This window comes from Pseudophryne corroboree, chromosome 6 (assembly GCF_028390025.1).
Source record: "Pseudophryne corroboree isolate aPseCor3 chromosome 6, aPseCor3.hap2, whole genome shotgun sequence".
Lineage (NCBI taxonomy): Eukaryota > Metazoa > Chordata > Amphibia > Anura > Myobatrachidae > Pseudophryne > Pseudophryne corroboree.
The window spans coordinates 495,395,450-495,415,348 of NC_086449.1; the positions used below are offsets into that span (position 1 = coordinate 495,395,450).

At 39.0% G+C, this 19,899-nt stretch overlaps 1 protein-coding gene across 1 annotated transcript; it reads right to left on the minus strand.

Annotated features, from left to right (window-relative positions):
* Positions 1-221: 221 nt before the first annotated feature.
* Positions 222-16,978, minus strand: DBX2 (developing brain homeobox 2). The gene is made up of 5 exons (XM_063930006.1): positions 16,715-16,978; positions 16,338-16,353; positions 8,277-8,372; positions 5,858-6,045; positions 222-986 (listed from the first exon to the last, which is right to left on the minus strand). The coding sequence occupies exons 1-5, from the start codon at positions 16,976-16,978 to the stop codon at positions 678-680; spliced, it is 873 nt and encodes a 290-aa protein (XP_063786076.1). The 3' UTR covers positions 222-677.
* Positions 16,979-19,899: the final 2,921 nt, after the last annotated feature.

Sequence of the window (19,899 nt, forward strand, 5' to 3'; positions counted from 1 at the left end):
TATATTCCTGACGAAAATGTTTTCCTAACATTGAAACGTTGATATCAGACTTGCGTCTGCCTCTTCATTTTACGCCGTGAGTGCCGCCGTTATTCCGGATTTATTATTGGACACAGCGTCTGCTGTTACCACTGGAAGGCACCGGCCATTTCAGCTTGCTTCAACCCCAGCTGAGGACTCAGGGAGTGCCGTGCAATAAGCTTTGATATATATATATTTAATACAAGTTATGGATGTCAGTTTGGGTTTTTGCCCATTGTGCCACAATTAGGATTCAATTGTGCTTCAATTTTTATTTTATTTTTACCATTGAACAAATGTAACGTTGACAAGGCACCAAGACTTTCAGTATGCCTGCTTGCTGGGGGTGTAGTCTCTGGAGGGGTGTGTGGCTATGTCTTCTTGTCAAGTACCTACCAATGGTGTGCTCTTCTGTCTTGAAGCAGTGTCATGAGCACGGGGGGCATTGTTACAACACCCCTGCACTCCGTAATCTATAACTGCACCCCCTTCCCTCTCTGCACCCTTGAATTTGGAATGTAAATATTCCAATAATGTGGTTTCTGGTTATAACCAGATTAATTGGTTGGAAGGAACCCATGCAATTGTTGTTATCCCTTTTTTCTATTTCAGAAACATGGGATCCTTAGGTATGCTTAGCTCTACACATTAAGCAACTAAACATTCTTCCTATTCAGCAGTTGCACTTTGCCTCCATGACAATTTAAGTCTGTAGCGGATTGTTCCATGCAGTGAAATGTGAATGGCTGTGCTAATGTATTGGCTTTGCTTGATGCCGTCTCCTTTCTCCTGTTGGTGTGCGTCGTGTCAGATGAATCATTTCCACTACAACAAATAGGGGTGCTAGGAGGTATCTGTGGTAATGTCTGTTCTAAATATCCTTCTTTTAAACAGCGATTTGAAAGAACTTCCTTTTCTTTTGAGTTTCTCCATTTCATTCTTCTGTTCTGGAACCAGATTTTAACCTATTAAAATATGGTATAATAAGTATATTAAGCAGGATTTAAGTTGAAAGGATCCTAAAAGAATATCTAATACTGACCTTAAACTCAACTCAAAAACAAAAACTTCTGCAGGTATTCTCTATGAAATTTTAGCCTTTGTTTTCTTGAATCCTTCAAGTATGGTTAAATAATATTTTAATAAATGTAAATATAACAAAAATAGCATGTTTCCAACCAACAAGAAAACAAGATCAAACTTTCCTCCTGTGGAGTACAAGGGCAAATTGCAAATAGACAAATTTAAAGAAAAAATATTTTTGTACAATTTATGGCCAAATGAGCAAAGTTAATTTATAGACATACAGTATACACATATCAGTTCTGTGATTAATGTAAGCTGCAGTGTCAACGCGTTATTATCAAAGTCATAAAGAATGATGCAGGATAGGAATGGCATTCAATGACTATCCCTGATACAGTCTGAGCAGTATAATGAGGGCAGAGCTAAGCAGCAAGCCAATGAAGGAGAAGGGAGGGACTGAGTGACTCAATGGGTGACGGGGCTACGTCCCTTGGCTCTTGTGTCGGGAAGAAAATAAAGAACATTGCTGTGTGTATTCTATACTATCATTGGCAAGGTACCTTTGGACCATGGGAATCAATGGTAAACAACCAATGGTCGATGGCCATCCCTAATACAGAATACTTGAGGAGTTATTCAGATGGAATCACTGTGACAAGTGCAGAGAGTAGTAAATGCTTGTACAAAAGTTTAGGAGACACTTGGGTACAAGTCTTTCAGGGTTGAGAGAACCCCAGATACACAGATTTGCAGACGTTCATACACAGAATAGAAAATGGAGTCTACATAAAGCAGCTGCATGGCACAAAGAGCAGGGCAAAGGCAAGCAAGCACAAGAGAGCTTACTCAGCAGCCTGAACTAGCAGAGTACAGAAACACTGAAGTGCATTGTGAACATACAGTAAGATTCCCTTAAAACGCAGCATATAAAAACCTTACAAGTACTAAGGATACAGAACATTCTGAGTAAATGGCTAGGGGCGAGTGTATAAAAGATAAATGTAAATAAATAGCTCCAAATATTTGGGAGAGGGTAGTCAGGACTTGGTGTGTGCGCCTTTGGCCCGAGCACGAAAAAGAGGGCATGGTTGTTGCTTCATGCCCACCTTGTTCATCACGCTGGTGGCATGGTCAGCACTCCCAGTCTCTCTCTACTGTATTGGCATTCATCCACTTCCGTCTCCCCATGCACCATGGTAATGGTTGCCACTTCCAGGGTGACTTTTAAAAGTTGGCTAGTGTAAATTAATATAAGCCATTAGATAGGCTGCCATTCCTTTTTATAAAATGCAATACATTAGCAAAAATTCCTAAACTCCTAAAATGCAATACAAAATACAATAAAAAAAATCCCTAAAATGCAATACATTAGTAGCGATTGGGGAGGAGAGGATGAAGTAATAAAAGTTTTGATATAGCTTTCATGTGTTAAGATTAACCAGTTAGGAAAATTATCTGGATGAAAAAAAGGGCAGCCCACCCTAAAGACTAAGGGGTATATTCAATTAAAGTCGGATCCATTCCAACATGTATTTGTCGGAATGGATCCGACAACCCCTATTCAATCCAATCTTAATTCGACTTTTTCAAGTCGAATTAAGATGGGACGCAGAGGAGGAGAAGGGGGCGAGCTGCGGGGAGACAGCCGGCGGGCATACAGGGAAGATCAGCGCTACAGTAGCGCTGCAGCAGGATATCACTCAGCCGCCCGACCTCACGGCAGCTTCCACCTGGCTCCAGCAGCATGCTGGAGCCGGGTGGAAGCTGCCGTGAGGTCGGGGGGCTGAGTGACATCCAGTTGCAGCGCTACTGTAGCGCTGATCTCCCTGTATGCCCGCCGTCTGTCCCTGCGGCTCCCCCCCCCCCTCGCCTCCACTGGGTCCGCATCTCATTCCAACATCATTTTGATGTCGGACTGAGATGGTCGAAAAGGGGGCCAAAACCTGTCTGTTTTGGCCCCGTTTTCGACATAAACACGTGGATCGGCAGCTATTCCGCCGATCAACGTGCTTTTCGACAAGTCGAATTTATCGACTTGTCGAAAAATTTAGGAAAATATTGAATAGGTCGAATCAGGATTCGACCTTAAAAAGTCGAAAACTGCCGTCTTTTCGACAGACGGCAGTTTTCTACTTCAATTGAAAATACCCCTAAAGGGGATTTCTCTGAATGTGGACAACCCCTTTTACAATGTTTACAGTTCTATGAAGTTTTACAATGTTTACAGTTCTATAAAGTTCCATTTTCATGACATACTGTAACCATTATACATATATATATATATATATATATATATATATATATATATACAATTCTCCTCCAGCCGGCACTCCGCAGTTACCTCCGCTATGCTGTGCCCGTCCCGGCTAATGCATTTAGCCACGTACACTCCACTGTCTGGCGGCACTCCCTGGGCTGAAATAAATTCTCCACAACGTGTACTACATCAACGTTTCAAAGTTTTACTTTGTCTTCAGGATACACATACAACAAATGAACCACAGTTATATAGCCAGTGCACCATGTAACTCACTCCCCTTCACTTCTGGGAACACCTTTCTTAATTACACTAATAGCTTCATTATACAACAGATGTGTCAGTGTTTTACCCTTACTGAAACACCCAGAACCACCATATATGTGATCAAAAAAATAAAAAAACACCAGCAGACATCGAATGACAGGCAATACAATATCCCAGCTATGAATTATATAATGGGCAGTGATACAGTCTATACCAGTAGAACACATATGATCATTGAAAACAGCTCAAAATCAGTTTATCATTTAACCCCTTTGGTACCAGCGTCTCCAACCTCATAATCCACTTACTTTCACATTTTAATAATTACTGCCCCGATCACCCCCTCTAATGCTTGGAGGGACATGATCTATCATACGATAGCGTAATGTTGACAAATTGTGGGCAGCCTCTACAAAATGACGGGCCACCGGCTGATCACTTGAGCCAGTGCTGATGGCTTCCTTATTGCTGAACGGTGTGCTGTCATCCTTTCTTTAAAACTACACTCAGTCTTCCCTATATACGCCAGCCCGCACGGACATATGATCTTGTACACCCAAAATTTAGTAGTACACGTTAGATGAAAATCAGACATCATCTAACGTGTACTAGAGGGGGTGATCGGGGCAGTAAATTATTAAAATGTGAAAGTAAGTGGATTATGAGGTTGGAGACGCTGGTACCAAAGGGGTTAAATGATAAACTGATTTTGAGCTGTTTTCAATGATCATATGTGTTCTACTGGTATAGACTGTATCACTGCCCATTATATAATTCATAGCTGGGATATTGTATTGCCTGTCATTCGATGTCTGCTAGTGTTTTTTTTTTTTTTTAAATGATCACATATATGGTGGTTCTGGGTGTTTCAGTAAGGGTAAAACACTGACACACCTGCTGTATAATGAAGCTATTAGTGTAATTAAGAAAGGTGTTCCCAGAAGTGAAGGGGAGTGAGTTACCTGGTGCACTGGCTATATAACTGTGGTTCATTTGTTGTATGTGTATCCTGAAGACAAAGTAAAACTTTGAAACGTTGATGTAATACACGTTGTGGAGAATTTATTTCAGCCCAGGGAGTGCCGCCAGACAGTGGAGTATATATATATATATATATATATATATATATTTAAAATCAAAAATAGGACCCTTATATTGCGCTATTACCAGAGCTACACCACTGAGAAATACTCTCTGTCAGACAAGGTATTAAGATAGAAATGGAGAAGTGTAAAGAATTCTCATGGGAGCTAGACCACCTCAGATTACACAATACAATGTTTTAAAAACTTTTTTATTTACATAAAAAGAACAATGTATTTCATAGCATCGTCAAATACGTCTATGACGCCAAAATAAAAACCTTTATAAGGATTACATACATCGACACTGTGATAATATGCTGTTTTTACAGAGATCTGAAAGAATCGTAGCCTGGTAGCTATTACGTAGAAGACGGTATCTTCAACCAGATAATTCAGATGTATGTAATAATCCGCCAATCAGTAGAAACCCAACGCGTTTCATCCGTTAGGACTTCATCAGGGGTGAAAAATCAAATGTGTCAACAGAATGATTACCACTGGTAGGGTTTTCAGTGTGTCACATCCATAAGGGGTAAGGATTATGGTCAATATTCGACATATATCAAAAAGGCTTCACCAAAAACAATTATACAGACTGGAATATGATGCTGTCAATTCCCGGATTGGCTTCACCAAAAAGTATACAAGCTGGGATAAGATGCTGTAAAATCCTAATTCCAATGTGTCAGGATCACCTTCCCAGCTACCAAGCTACCAGGCTTATCCCTTATGGATGTGACACACTAAAAACCCTTCCAGTGGCAATCATTCTGTAGACACATTTGATTTTTCACCCCTGATGAAGTCCTAACGAACGAAACGCATTGGGTTTTTACTGATTGGCGGATTATTACATACATCTGAATTATCTGGTTTAAGATACCATCTTCTAACTAATAGCTACCAGGCTGCGGTTCTTTCAGATCTCTGTAAAAACAGCATATTATCCCAGTGTCGATGTATGTAATCCTTATAAAGGTTTTTATTTTGGCGTTATAGACGTATTTGACAATGCCATGAAATACATTGTTCTTTTTATGTAAATAAAAAAGTTTTTTAAACATTGTATTGTGTAATCTGAGGTGGTCTAGCTCCCATGAGAATTCTTTACACTTCTCCATATATATATATATATATATATATATGTATATATATATAAAATGTATTTATTTATTTTTGGCATTTACTGTACATACTGTACCTGAGATTCCTTTAACATAAGGTTAACAGCAAGTTTCTTTCTGTCAGCTTTGCTTATGTACTTTTGTTTTTGAAACATCTTCTCAAGCGCTTTCCTCTGATCATCAGAAAAGACTGCTCGTCTTAGGATCACTCGTCTTGTCTTGGAGTTTGATTCTTTTGGTAACAGAGGAATTTCTCTTCTATCTCCTTTTTGAAAAGATATCATGAATTATTGTTTTGGACAGGCAGATTTTAACCTTAATAATCCAATCACATTAACTACTTAACTGACATTTTTTTTAAACAAATGTCAAATGTTACTCAGAAATTGTTGACTTTTTCTTTTATTTAAGATAAAATACATAGTTTTAAATATAAATGTAAATATTTCATTTAAAAAAATATGTCTAGTGCATGTCCATAGACACCAATTGTAAAATTAAACCCCCCCCCCCTCCTCCCCCCTCCCCCTGGCCCCAATGGCAATAGACCCCACCACCTCTGGTATAATATGTCCCTGTAATTTGTGCCCCTTCCTAATCCCGAAATACATATGGATAGCTGGCAGTCGGAATGCCAACAGTGGCATCCTGATGCTCAGTATCCGAACAGGGGTTTGGTAAGTATACTTACCCTCTCCCTGTGCCCCTCGCATTAAAACAGTGGATCTTAATTAATTGAACTAAATCAATGGATTGGAATATGTTTTTATAGTCTAACATTTTGCAGCATTTAATTAAAATATGGGTTGTAAATTATTTTCTGAATTAACAGATACTCTGACAAATACAAAAGTTTAGATCTACTACACTACCACAGTTCTATAGGCTAAGATAGTAGAGAAATTTAAACATGCTTGGGATAGGCATACAAAGAACTAAGGAACTAATAGGGTAAAAAAGGCTAAAACAATAAAAGAAAAAATGGGTAGACTAGATGGGCCAAGAGGTTCTTATCTATGTTTCTATAGTATGTAACAAAATATTGCTGAGTTTAGTCAAGAAGTCTTTTAACATCCTTTAAAATAATGTTCCATATAGTCACAATGAGAAGTGTCTCCTTAATCTGTACAGCAATATTGATTTGACTTTTGTGAAAGACCACCTTGGAGTGCGGAAAAGGTTTAGTCATGGTTTTCATTTTTCTATTGTCATTCAATACCTCCTTGTTAAATGGACAATTAATAGAACACTTTCAAAACTGTGCATCAGTCTGAGCTAATAAACAATCCTGGCAGTTGATAATGTGACCTGTGTATTCAACCAGTTTTTCTATATACTCATCTCATGCTTTTAATCCCTTTTCAGGTAGTAGAGGTTACAGGAGAAGATGAGCTTAAAAGAGTCTATAAAAGTCATTTTCATTCACTGCTTTATTTTTCAGTCAAGTGTTTAAATGGTGTTCAGAGGTTTCACTGGAATGTGACACAGGATAAAAGATTGCATATAGATCCCTGCTTTATGGTTGTACAAAAGGGCAAATGACCCTTGCCAAGGCCTTTTCAGCATGAAATTGTTCCTAAAGTTCATCTGCATGGTGAAAAATTGTGGTTAAGTCGCGTGTGGATGAGTAAAGAGAAAGTGTCCATTGGTCACGGTACTGTCATCTATTCTAATGCACCCCAAGCCCTGCAAGATGCTCTGTGGGAAAGTGTCAGCCCCCTTAAGAGGTGCCCATAAGCTTGCAGCTCATTAAACTGCCACTATTTACTGCCTCACTTGTCACAAATCATTCCCTTTAACAATGCTTCCCCATTCAAGAAAGCTTGCAATATTAGTATGTAGTGTAGTATGCAGTGTACGGAAAGACCTCAGTTACTTTTCAACTAAATAAGCTAAATTTAGTTTGTTTTTTTTCTACAAAAGACAAGAGCCTAAGTTCTCTTCATGCAGTTATACAATTATATTGGAATGATGATTAATGTCTTTTAATTGTGGAAATTAAAATCACTACTGCAATAAATATTAATTTAAAGTATTCATATTTATTTGGGATTATTATGCTTTATTAGCTTAGTTTATCTCTCTAACTTTTGTAAATACATACTGGAATAGAATTTGATCATGTGAAACCATGACTACCATTCAAAAAAAAGTAATATGTTTTATATCATTTTCTTTATTTGCATCTGAATCACTGGAAGAACATTAAGCATTGTGTCAGTAATAAAGAACACAAGAGTCCCACATATTTTGGTAACAAGGAAGCTATTAGCCTCTTGTCTGACTGGTTCAGTTTCCACTGGGGCATTTTCAATTGTTCAGAGCTACTATATAGGATAAATCTTCAGAATGGACACTGAATAAGACTGCTGTGATTTCTCTTAGGAATTAGCTCCTCACCATTGCATCATCAATTAGCTTTCTAGGACCCATTAAATCCTGCTGCTCTGGTTTACAAAATAAGTGAAGCATTACTGATGAAGCGTAAAGACTTACTTGGAAAAGCAGTGGGGGAGGCAGGGTGCTGACAGGACCCACCACAGCAAGCTGGGTAGAATGGCAGGGGTTGGAGAAATACGTATTTTGAAACACCTGCAACAAATAATAATAATAATTACTCATTTTATTTATATAGCACTCTTTCTCCAACAGGACTCAAGGCATGTAATATACATATTATCATTACATGTATTTAAGTATCACCAATATACTGTATTTTACAATTGTATTACATTAGTTATCCTGTAATCCAATAATTAAATGTATTAAGATACAGAACATAATCAAATTTAGACTAATCAGTCACAGCAAAAAAAAACAAAAAAAACCATGATGTAAAAACAGCAGAGGCTTTAATAATAATACTTTCTCATTGAAATGTAAACTTTTCAAACAAATTTAGTTAAAAAAATGAATGTAAATAATCATATTTTGCCCAATAAGATACATGGATACTGTTGATATATACTAGCAAAAATTAACAGAAATGTATGTAATGTGTAGCTGGCTTCATGGATATAGTAATAAAACAATATAAAAAGAGTAAATCATATAATTTAAAGTTATAATGGCCAGTGCAGACACAGCACATTTCAAAAGTAGAAATTGCCTGAATTTGTCTCTGTATTTGCAGCGGGTTATGCTACTGTCATTTTCAGATATCCGCCCTATCCTAGACATAAATTCAGAAATTATGATATTTCCACGTTTATTCTGTTATTTATACTTGTCTGTTTGTACTGTTTGTTTGTTTGTTTGTTTGTTTGTTTGTTACGCATAACCTTTTATATTTAAAATAATTATATATGTAGAAAGCATAACCATTATTAATTGGCAAATAATAAATATACAAAGAGACAAGGTATAGCTATACTATAAGATAGGGGCATCAGAGATGGTATAATGGCTAGCATTACTACCTCACAGCACTGAGCTCAATGGCCCTAACTGTGTGGAGTTTGTATATTCTCTCGGGGCTTGCGTGGGTTTCTTCTGGGTGCTCCGGTTTCTTCCCATAATCCAAAAATATACTGATAGGTTAATTGGCTCCCAACAAAATTAACCCTAGCATGAATGTGTGTACATGTGGTAGGGAATATAGGGGTAAATGTATGAAGCGGTGATAAGGGAGAAGAAGTGAGCCAGTGTAGAAGTTACCCATTGCAACCATTCAGCATTGAAGTAACATTTATAATTTGCATACTATAAAATTATACAGAGCACCTGATTGGTTGCCACTGGCAACTTCTCCACTGGCTCACTTCTCCACTCTTATCACTACTTCATACATTTACCCCATAGATTGTAAACTCCACTGGGGCAGGGACTGATGTGAATGGCCAAATATTCTCTGTAAAGTGCTGCACAATATGTGTGCGCTATATAAATAACTGGTAATAATAATAATAATAATAATAATAATAACATTTAACTTAATATACTGTACAGCACAAAACAGTAAGTAGTCTCTGCGATTGTGCTAATGAAAAGGGCCAGATTAAGGCAGTTAGGGGGCCCAGGGCGGGATGTATTAACATACATCGCCGCACCTCGCCGGTTACCGCAGCGATGTTGATCGCGTATGTACTAACATATGCGATCAACATCGCGATGCGGTGACGGAGGCCCCCTGCGATACCTGTTAGGTGGTCTGCGGGGGGTCTCTGTCACCTCCATGGGGTCCCCACACAGGATAGATGCAGGGAAGCAGCAGCAGGCTGCCCCCGGCGCCTCCTCCTCCCCCCTGCAGCCGGAAGGACGTCCGGCTGCGTTGCTAGGGGGAGGAGGAGATTACCTTCCGGGTCCAGGGCATCATGGAGGAAGGTAAGCTGGGGGGGAGGGGGGTCGGCGTCTGCGGCGGTGTCGACGGTGTCGGCAGGTTGCGGCGGTCGGCGAAAAGAAGCCCATAGGCTTCTATAGGGTATCGCCATCCAGAGATGGCGATACCCTGGACGCCGAAAACGCGGCGGTAGGGTGTTAGTAAATATGAAAATGCGGTAAAACCCCCGTTTTCGGGGGTTTTACCGCATTTTTGCTTTAGTACATCCCGCCCCCAGTGTGAAGCAGGTTGTGGGGCGCCCCACTATTGCTGGCAAAGCCTCCCTCCCAGCACGAGTGTGTACACACACACACCACACTAACACACACCACATACACAGACAGCGCACCAGAGCACACTCACATACACACCACCCACCCACTTACCTACCTCTAGACATCCGGAGCGAGGCAACGCTGTAGCAGCACAACAGCGCGCCGGAGTACACAGACTGTCTTGCGGGATTTCCCCTAACGATCCCACGAGACTGCACAGAGGAGCTCCCCAGCAGCTGCGGTTAATGAACAGCTGAGCCGCCAGAGGGGACGCCTCTGATTCAACAACAGAATGTGTGGGGGCACCGGGATGACTGCCCCTGTCACCCCTCACTTAATCCAGCTCTGAGAAGACTCAGTAGACTTTGGTGGTAGCCCTTCTACCTAGAGCAACCCAAAAAAAATCCCATAGTACATAAAAGATTTGAAAAATTAACTATTAGGGGCAACGTGCAGCAGGGGGCATCCACAAATATGGTAAATGGAACCTGAATCCTGTGATGATTTCCTACCCCAACACATAGTAAAGAGAATCTGAAACCAAACAAGGCAGTGTTTAAGATTGTTTTTGTATTTGAAATAAAGATGTTAGTTTTATTACTTGTGTTGTTTAATTCTTTCTTACAGTTGTAATTTCAATGATATTTAAACAAATTAACAACAATCAATTTGCTTGATTAAGATTAACTAGAAATATGTACTGTATATATACTAACCAGCACTCTTTAGCGGCCAAACACACTTCTATTAATTGGGAGCAAGAAAGAGAATACTCTCCTAGTTACCAGAATGGAAATCTCATCCATTCAGGTGAGTGGATAGGTTTCAAATGTAGAAGTAATGCATGGTCCATTAGATTGAGGTACTGTATTTATAGGATGTGTCAGTTATTGATACTGTTTTTAATTTTCCTTTCCATATTTTCAGATTATAAATCATGGAATTCGTACACTTGATTAACACATGATAATCTATTATATGAATGCATTTAGGTGCTTAATTGCATTTTCTAGTTTTATTAATATAATGTATATTCAGTCTGACAGTTAAAGGATTATTGTTTCCTAATTAAAGGATGTGTTGTTGTTGTTGTTGTTGTTGTTGTTGTTGTTATTATCTTTTATTTATATAGTGCCACAAGGGATCCACAGCACCTATTACAGAATACATAAACAAATGAGCAAAACAAGAAATAAAGCACATACAACTTGAGACAACGGGGTCTATTCAATGCCTGTCGGAATTGACGTCAAGTTGGAAAGATGGCAGTTTCCGACTTTTTTTGGTTGAATCAGGATTCGGCCTATTCAATGGAGTTGCCGTTTTCCGACTTGTCGGAAAACATGTGGATCGGCGGATTAGCTGCAGATTCACGTATTTTGTCGGATTTGCGGGCAATTCCGGCAGGATTTTGGCCCGTTTTTCGACAATGCTGATCCAACTTAAAAAAAGTCAGATCAGCATTGTTGAAAACAGGCAAAACCTGTTGAAAATGCCCGGAAATTGAATACTGCACTGTTGGATCCTCTCCTTTGGAGATGATCTGACAGGCATTGAATAGACCCCAATATAAGACAAGTACAAGATATATACAGAAAACCAGGGATTAGGTGCCATTAAATGTATGGTGTATGAGGTAGTGTAAGTAAGAGAAGGAAAGGTACATGAGGGGAGAAGGCCCTGGTCTTGCAAGTTTATAATCTAAAAATGAATATTATGTCCCCATATGTATCAACCAGAAGAAGGCTACTGGCGTTATGTTTTGGAGGTCCCCAGCTCCCCCAATTAGAACCTTTGTAAATATAAGCAAGGTATTCTTAGAAACGCACAATTTTTGGCTGCACACCTGTTTTCAGACCTGCACAATATTTAACCCCCTACTGCTGGCAGTAATTGCTCACAACCTGCTCTAAGGACAAACATCCTGAGCTGGAGAAGAGGCCTGAAGCTGTGTGCAAAGGCAATAGAGTTCTGTTTTGTTTAATACATATAAGGTCTCTTTACTGGTAGTAGTGGGCTACAATAAAACATACAGTAGGTGCCGGACACGCACAGTATTTATTTAGTAGTGTTTAGTCTTAATCTTGCAGGGCAAGATTAACAATGAGGTGGATGGTACTACAGCTCCAGGCCCCAACATAAAAATAGGCCCATCGCCATGGTGGTATGATGATGAACAGCTGCCAAGCTGGCTACACCGACGGCCACAAATAATATTTAAATTGTATTTCTAATTTTCTCTCAAAATGATGCAATTATTCTATATTTATTTAGTTAGGGAGAAAGTGACCCTGATAGTGTAGGGGGTGTACATTCCCATGCAGCCCTGATTATAGCTCCTCTCCTTTTCAGAATAGACCCTTAAACTTTTCAGCCCCAGGCCGATGCAGCCCTTAACGGGGGTACTCATGGAGCGATCGCTGCTTAAAATCTAAGCAATCTGACTAGATTGCTTAGATTTTAAGCAGTGATCTCTCCGTGTTTACCCCCACAGTGATAGCGATACGCAGCCCCGCGCATCGCTATCGCTGGTGCTAGATTGGTCTGCATTCAGGCTCAATCTAGCAGGTCGCTCATTTCACTGAGACTGAATGCAGGCTGGGTGAAATGAGTGCCCCCCCCCCCCCCCCGCGCGCACGCACGCTCAGCACACATCGCGCTGTGCTGAGCAGGGGGAGAGATGTATGCTGAGCGGTTCGCTCAGCACATATCTCTCCCCAAATCGGGCCGTGAATATGGCCCTATACACTGACCCTGCTTTCATGGGGAACCTGCACCTGTTGAATAAAGCCTTTTGTGTGTTTACAACACCAGAATTGCTGGACTGTAACAAGGCTTTTGGGATATGCTTCATGTTTCAGTTCAGCCATTTACTCCAGGAAACACCAATTCCACTAATTCCCCTATATGCACATAAAGAGCATACATTATGTGACATTACATCGCCATCCTGCTCCTATGTCACCGTAGAGTTCTGTTATTATTATACCCTTGTCTGAAATAAGATATATTAACCAGTTGTACTACGAATTGCCAGCTGTCGGGAGCCCGGTGCCCAGCATACCGGCACCGGGATCCCGACAGCCGGAATGCCAGAAGCGGGGTGAGTGCAGAAGAGCCCCTTGCGGGCTTGCTGCGCTCACCATGCTGCGGGTACGGTGGCACGTGGTTTTTTCCCTCCAGGGGTGTCATGGACACCCCAAGAGGGAGAAAAGTTGTCGGTATACCGGCGGTCGGGATCCCGGCGCCGGTATGCTGAGCAACGGGATCCCGACAGTCAGTATAACGAGTGCCACCCATTTTAACCAATTGGGATTTTGCCATGAATTCAGAATGCAATTATATTGGGAGTTGAACCCAAACATGAAGATAGGTTATTTTGTGTTTGCATGCTTAGATGCAAATATACATTTTTATTTTATAATGGATAGATACAAAAACAATAAGAAAAATACCCTTTCACTTCAAATTATATGGTAGGAATAAGTTTGGTGTGAAAGGATGCATACTAAAGACATCACACTTGTCCTGTAATTTAATATATTAAATTAGATACATAATTGATTTAGAAACATTCAGATCACTATAACTCACAACAATCAAATGGTTAAATAAAAAAAACAATGAACTCTCATGAGCATACATACTTCTAACGGCAGAATTCTGGACACAGATAAACATAGAAAGCCTTTAGCAAAACACTGCAAAAAGCAATTAAAAGCAATAGAATTCACAAATACACACACACATAATGTATGAGTATGTACTGTATGTTTATATACAATATATATATATATATATATATATATATATATATAAATCTCTTTAGAGAGAGAGAGAGATAGATAGATAGATAGATAGATAGATAGATAGATAGATAGATAGATAGATAGATAGATAGATAGATAGGTAGGGAGAGTTGTGGCTTTATGTCAATGTACTATCTATGTAAATATAAAGCATAAAAGGGGAAAATATAAAACTAAGGGTTTGTATTTAGAGTAGAAAATGACCCTGGAAGAGATACAGCTGCTACGAAAGATTTTGCAATCTGTGATGTAATTAAATTCTTAAACACCAGTGACACCAAACACATTTTTGTTTGATAGCATAAAAAAATTCATCATAAAAAAATTATTTATTTATTTTTCTTTTGAACATTCAATTTGTGGCACAAAAGTGAAATATGTAGAAAATTATAAAATACATTTTGCATACAATTCATGTATTAAGAAAGAAATATGAACAGGCTTATTGTAATGTTGAAAGTCCATATCACAAATTTAACGTGGGAATTCTATCAATTCCCACATTTGAATACTTATTTAGCTACATAATCTCTATAATGTTTGAAAGAAGAAAACTTGTGTAAATGAAACATTTCTAACAGGATGCAGTTCTCTTTATTTTCTTTAACAGTTCTCTTAACTAAAAAAAAACCTGTTTATATAAGCAGGTACCATAGAACAAAACGACACATGATATGCTTATACATTTAAATCATTTGTATATTTTTTTAACAGGTTGATACCATTACTTAAACAATGTGTGTCATAATTTCTGAAAATATATTTTCATATAAATGTGTATCAAGCTTTATCTTTTAGCACAAACATTTCTAGAAAAAATATTTAGATGGTAATTTATGAAAGATCGGAGAGAAATAAAATTGTCAGAGATAAAGTACTAACCAATCAGTTTCTACAATATATTTGACAGGCTGACAGGTGGGAGCTGATTGGTTGGTACTTTATCTCTCATAGTTTTATCTCTCTAGAGCTTTCATAAATGTCCTCTTTAGTATCTTCAGAACACATCTATGGGCAGTATCCAGTTAGCCACAATCCTATTAGCCTCGATGCCATGGCTTATCGGGAATTCATTTCTGATAAGTAACCATTTTTTCATGTTAGCTGCTGTGAAAACACATAGTTCTGCACCTTTTCGCAGACCTTATGTGTTTTTGGCGAATAGGGGTAATTATTCACATGGAAAAAACAGGCTATAATTGGATAGTACGAAAATCACATTAAATGCTAATTATTTAATTGCGAGAAAGCCACATCAGAGGACTAGGATACTGTATAACTATATATATATATATATATATATATATATACATACATACATATATATAACATATTTATTAGACTTGAAGTTTATTTTTTGTTTTCTTGCAACTTTACTATAGGTCTGCTGATTTTTTTCCCCATCTTTAGACATTTTGTCATACAAGTACTCTGATTTACTTACTAATACAATGCACCTATTAATTTGATACAGTATCAATTGTTCATATGCTGCTTGTGCAACACACCTTTCTACTTAATACTGTATAGATGGCTGACTGTTAAGACTAAGCTGTGGACATTCTCTATACTGTATATCGTTTTTCTCTTTGGCTGCTGTTGAACCATCTTTCTTTTGTTGCATATTGTGTGTAGTACTCATTATCTTTATTGTTCTATTGTTTTTATAATGCACATTTTGCTTCAATAAAAAACAAGTTTAACAAAAATATTGATTAGACTGATTTGTCGATAGCATTATTGAAGAAATAGTCAGGTATTACAAATAAATGACAGCCATAAATAGTAATGATTGATTTGCAGACTGCCGCCTTCGTATGAAAGTTTCCTGGTGCCTGTTCACCAGCACACAATTATTATTACAGAACAGATGGTCTATGCCAGATGTTACATTGGCTTGTCTCCTGAAAATGATAAATCATCATCTCATTAATTACTCAGTCACATTATTGTTTAATTATGTGAGAATTACTTTGTTATCAGCACTAAATATATAAACTTATAATTGGAATTCTCAGTAGTGGATTAAATATATAGTTCTCAGGTCTTCTATGAAGTATAATTATCCACCTCCAGTGCAGAATAATACATTTAATAAGCTATTCATATTTGTCTGCAGCGTTACAATAGTACAACAATGTCAGATTGTTTGTACTTGACTTGTCAATCTCCTGCAAAGCAGAACAAATATTAATTTTAACAGTTATAGCTAAAACACTCAGACAGCACTGAGCCATAGAACTGTGCAGGATTCTAACTAATTGGAATTTTTCCATACATTTATTTTATTTTATACATCAATATTATTGGTATGGTAGATTATGTATTGTATATGAACTCTACCTTCTAGTTACTGTAGCTACGTATATCCTCACTCAGCAGCAGATTATATGGGCTGGTGCTAGGAAGAGCCATTCCCCTACAGTTACTGTGACAGTAGTAAGAGGAGCCAGTGTATGGGCAGCGGTACCTACCTGCTCTGTGCTGGAAGTCGGCCCCTGTGTGTGGCGGATAGGGAGCAGCCGGGCTAACCATATGAACAGCCCATGTTACAGGATATGTAGCTCCCAAATGGCTGATTTGTTCCGCTGCCGGATACAAAGTGACTGCTGGCCAAGTGTTGCCCGCCGCAGACACAAACTGCACAGCAGGCTGCTCCTCATCCCTCAGTAGGTCGTCTATCAGGAAACTTCTCCCCAGACCCCCACAGGCAGGAGGCAGCGAGGTATGGTGAAGGGAAGCAGGATGCCTCACCAGGTCCCATCTCACAGTAGGAGATACAGCTGCTCCAGGCATCATCCTAAACACCAGTCAAAGTTTCCTGCACTTTATAACTACTGTGCCAAGGAGAGGTGCAGAGCTGGGACCCCTGTGAGGTTGGATAAGTCAGTAAGTAAATGTCATTGAATACAAGTTACAGATGCAGCCCCATGAGCACTCCAGTGATCTAAGACAAGGGACTCTTCTGGGAGAAGGTGTGTCCAGCTCATTCATTATGTCAAGTGCCTATGACATGGACAACAATTAACTCTTGCACATGATTTAAATACAGCCCAGAGCTTATATTGGACTATTGCTGTGATAAAAGTTTCTAATGATGTGTTTGCTGGGATTGTATCACAGGCAGTACATAACAGGCATTGGGATTTCATCGTGGTTATAAATAGAAATGTTTTTGTTGCTGTTTTATTTTCAGTAGAGAGAGAGAGTTAGTTTAAAAGCTACATTATTTGTTTTATATGTTGTGTATGTGTTACAGTAGCGGATCTTGCCATGGGCAAGCAGGACTTTTGCCCGGGGCGCCGCCTTCCGGATGGCGCCGCACCATGGCAAGATTCACTACTTGCTGTGCCCTCCACTGCCCGCTGTGTCCCCCGGCTGTGTCCCCCCGCGTCTAGTTCCCTTCGTGGAGAGGACCTTTGCTGTGCGGTGCTCGATGACGTCATCGCGCATCGCTCAGCATTTCAGCAGCGCTACTACTGTACAGGGGGCGTAACTGACCATGCCTCCTGTATGAAGCCACTCCCCTATGTACTGCCGGGGCGCAAAAAGGGCTCGAACCGGCCCTGATGTGTTACCATCTGTAACAAATACTGTATATGAAAATTCTTTTATAGGTATGTTACCTTGTAAGTGATAAATTGATCCAATTTGATTAAAACTATTGTTAGTGCACACTTACGGGATAATGACGTGCGGTGGGGTGAGGCAGGTGAGGCAGAGCCTTTTCTGTCATACTAACATTTGTGACAGAGTTTCGACTATAAAAAGTATATGAAAAATACAACTAATTTGTTAGAAATATCTTCTTTGTATTATTCTAATAATTTTTATAGTCAAAACTCTGGAGTATAGAGTCTATGGCAGGTGGCCTATTTTTTCTGCACATCTCTGATCAAAACTCACCAAATTTCCAGGATTTATACCACTGCACCTGTGTATAATGCCCACATGCACCCTTTGGCTCATATATTGTGTGTAAAGCTGATTCTGGTACTAGCCAGTGCCTCCTGAGCCATTTACTTCACTGCACGTCCCTGGGGGATATTTATCAAAGCATGGAGAGAGATAATGTAGAGTGATACAAAGCACTAAATGACCTGCTACTAACTGTATAAGCCATGTTATAGGCTGTGTTTGAAAAATGACAGTTGGGAGGTGAGTGGTAAAGCTAGGTACATATTGTCAGACTTTTTTTTGTCTGCCCGACAGTCGGACAATTTTTCAGGAAATTGTAGACACAAATATCTGAGCTACACATTAAAAAAAAATGTTAAAGTTACCGTTTTTCTGCCACACCACACTGCATTTGCATATGTTTGCACACAAGGAGGATGACATAGTGACAGGAAATACGGGTAGATTATTGAGGATGCACACACAATGCTCGATATCTGGAGATTGTGCCCGAGATTTTCGGTTTGGAATGACAGATCCCAAAATCAATCACTCGTGTTTGTGGGCAAGATTTTCCACAATTATCCAAAACGATCCTTCGTACACGCTATACAATTTAATTTGGCAGAGAACCCAATTATTGGCAAATCGGCTCCATAATTGTATAGTGTTTACCTAGCTTTAGTGCTTCATATTTCTCCACTATCTCTTTATCCATTCTTCGATAAACACCCTATAATCAGATTAAATAAGTGAAATAATGGCTGAATTCAGTGACATTCAAATATATTTTTTTATATACAGTATATTATTCCAAAGGAGGTAGTATAGTATTATACACTACTGTTCATAAACCTGTTGTCTACAGTCCAAATCATATAAAAATGTCAGATACTAACTATACATTTAGGAATATTCCTTTTAAAATCACTGTACTACAGGTTGAGTATCCCTTATCCAAAATGCTTGGGACCAGAGGTATTTTGGATATCGGATTTTCCGTATTTTGGAATAATTGCATACCATAATGAGATATCATGGTGATGGGACCTAAGTCTAAGCACAGAATACATTTATGTTTCATATACACCTTATACACACAGCCTGAAGGTAATTTTAGACAATATTTTTTATAACTTCGTGCATTAAACAAAGTGTGTGTACATTCACACAATTCATTTATGTTTCATATACACCTTATACACACAGTCTGAAGGTCATTTAATACAATATTTTTAATAACTTTGTGTATTAAACAAAGTCTGTGTACATTGAGCCATCAGAAAACAAAGGTTTCACTATCTCACTCTCACTCAAAAAAGTCTGTATTTCGGAATATTCCGTATTTCGGAATATTTGGATATGGGATACTCAACCTGTATAAAATTCCAAGTCATTATTTGACAACTGTATTATTTTTTTATTCTCCCATTGAGACTGTTTCCAGTGCTGTCAGTTAGAGGGTGCTAACTTAAGGCTGGCAAGCAATGGCAACTGAGTCTCACATCCTGAGTGAAACCTCTCACCACAACTCGCCTTGCTCTCTTCACTTCAAATAAAATAGGTGGGAGTGTAAAGTGGAGAGCAATTATAATGCAAGACGTGCTGCAATCTAAAATGAAGTTACTGAACTGGGGCCTGTAATCAGCACAGTAAAGTTTTGAATTACCCACAAAGACATCACAGGTGTGATTACGGGCCGGCAGCCTGAACTTACGCAATACTGCAAAATTGTGTAAAAAGCCGGCTGGGGTGGTGTGATTGCCGGCATGTGGGTAATTGGATTGCCCGCTTAGTGGGGATTTTATGTTTTTTTAATC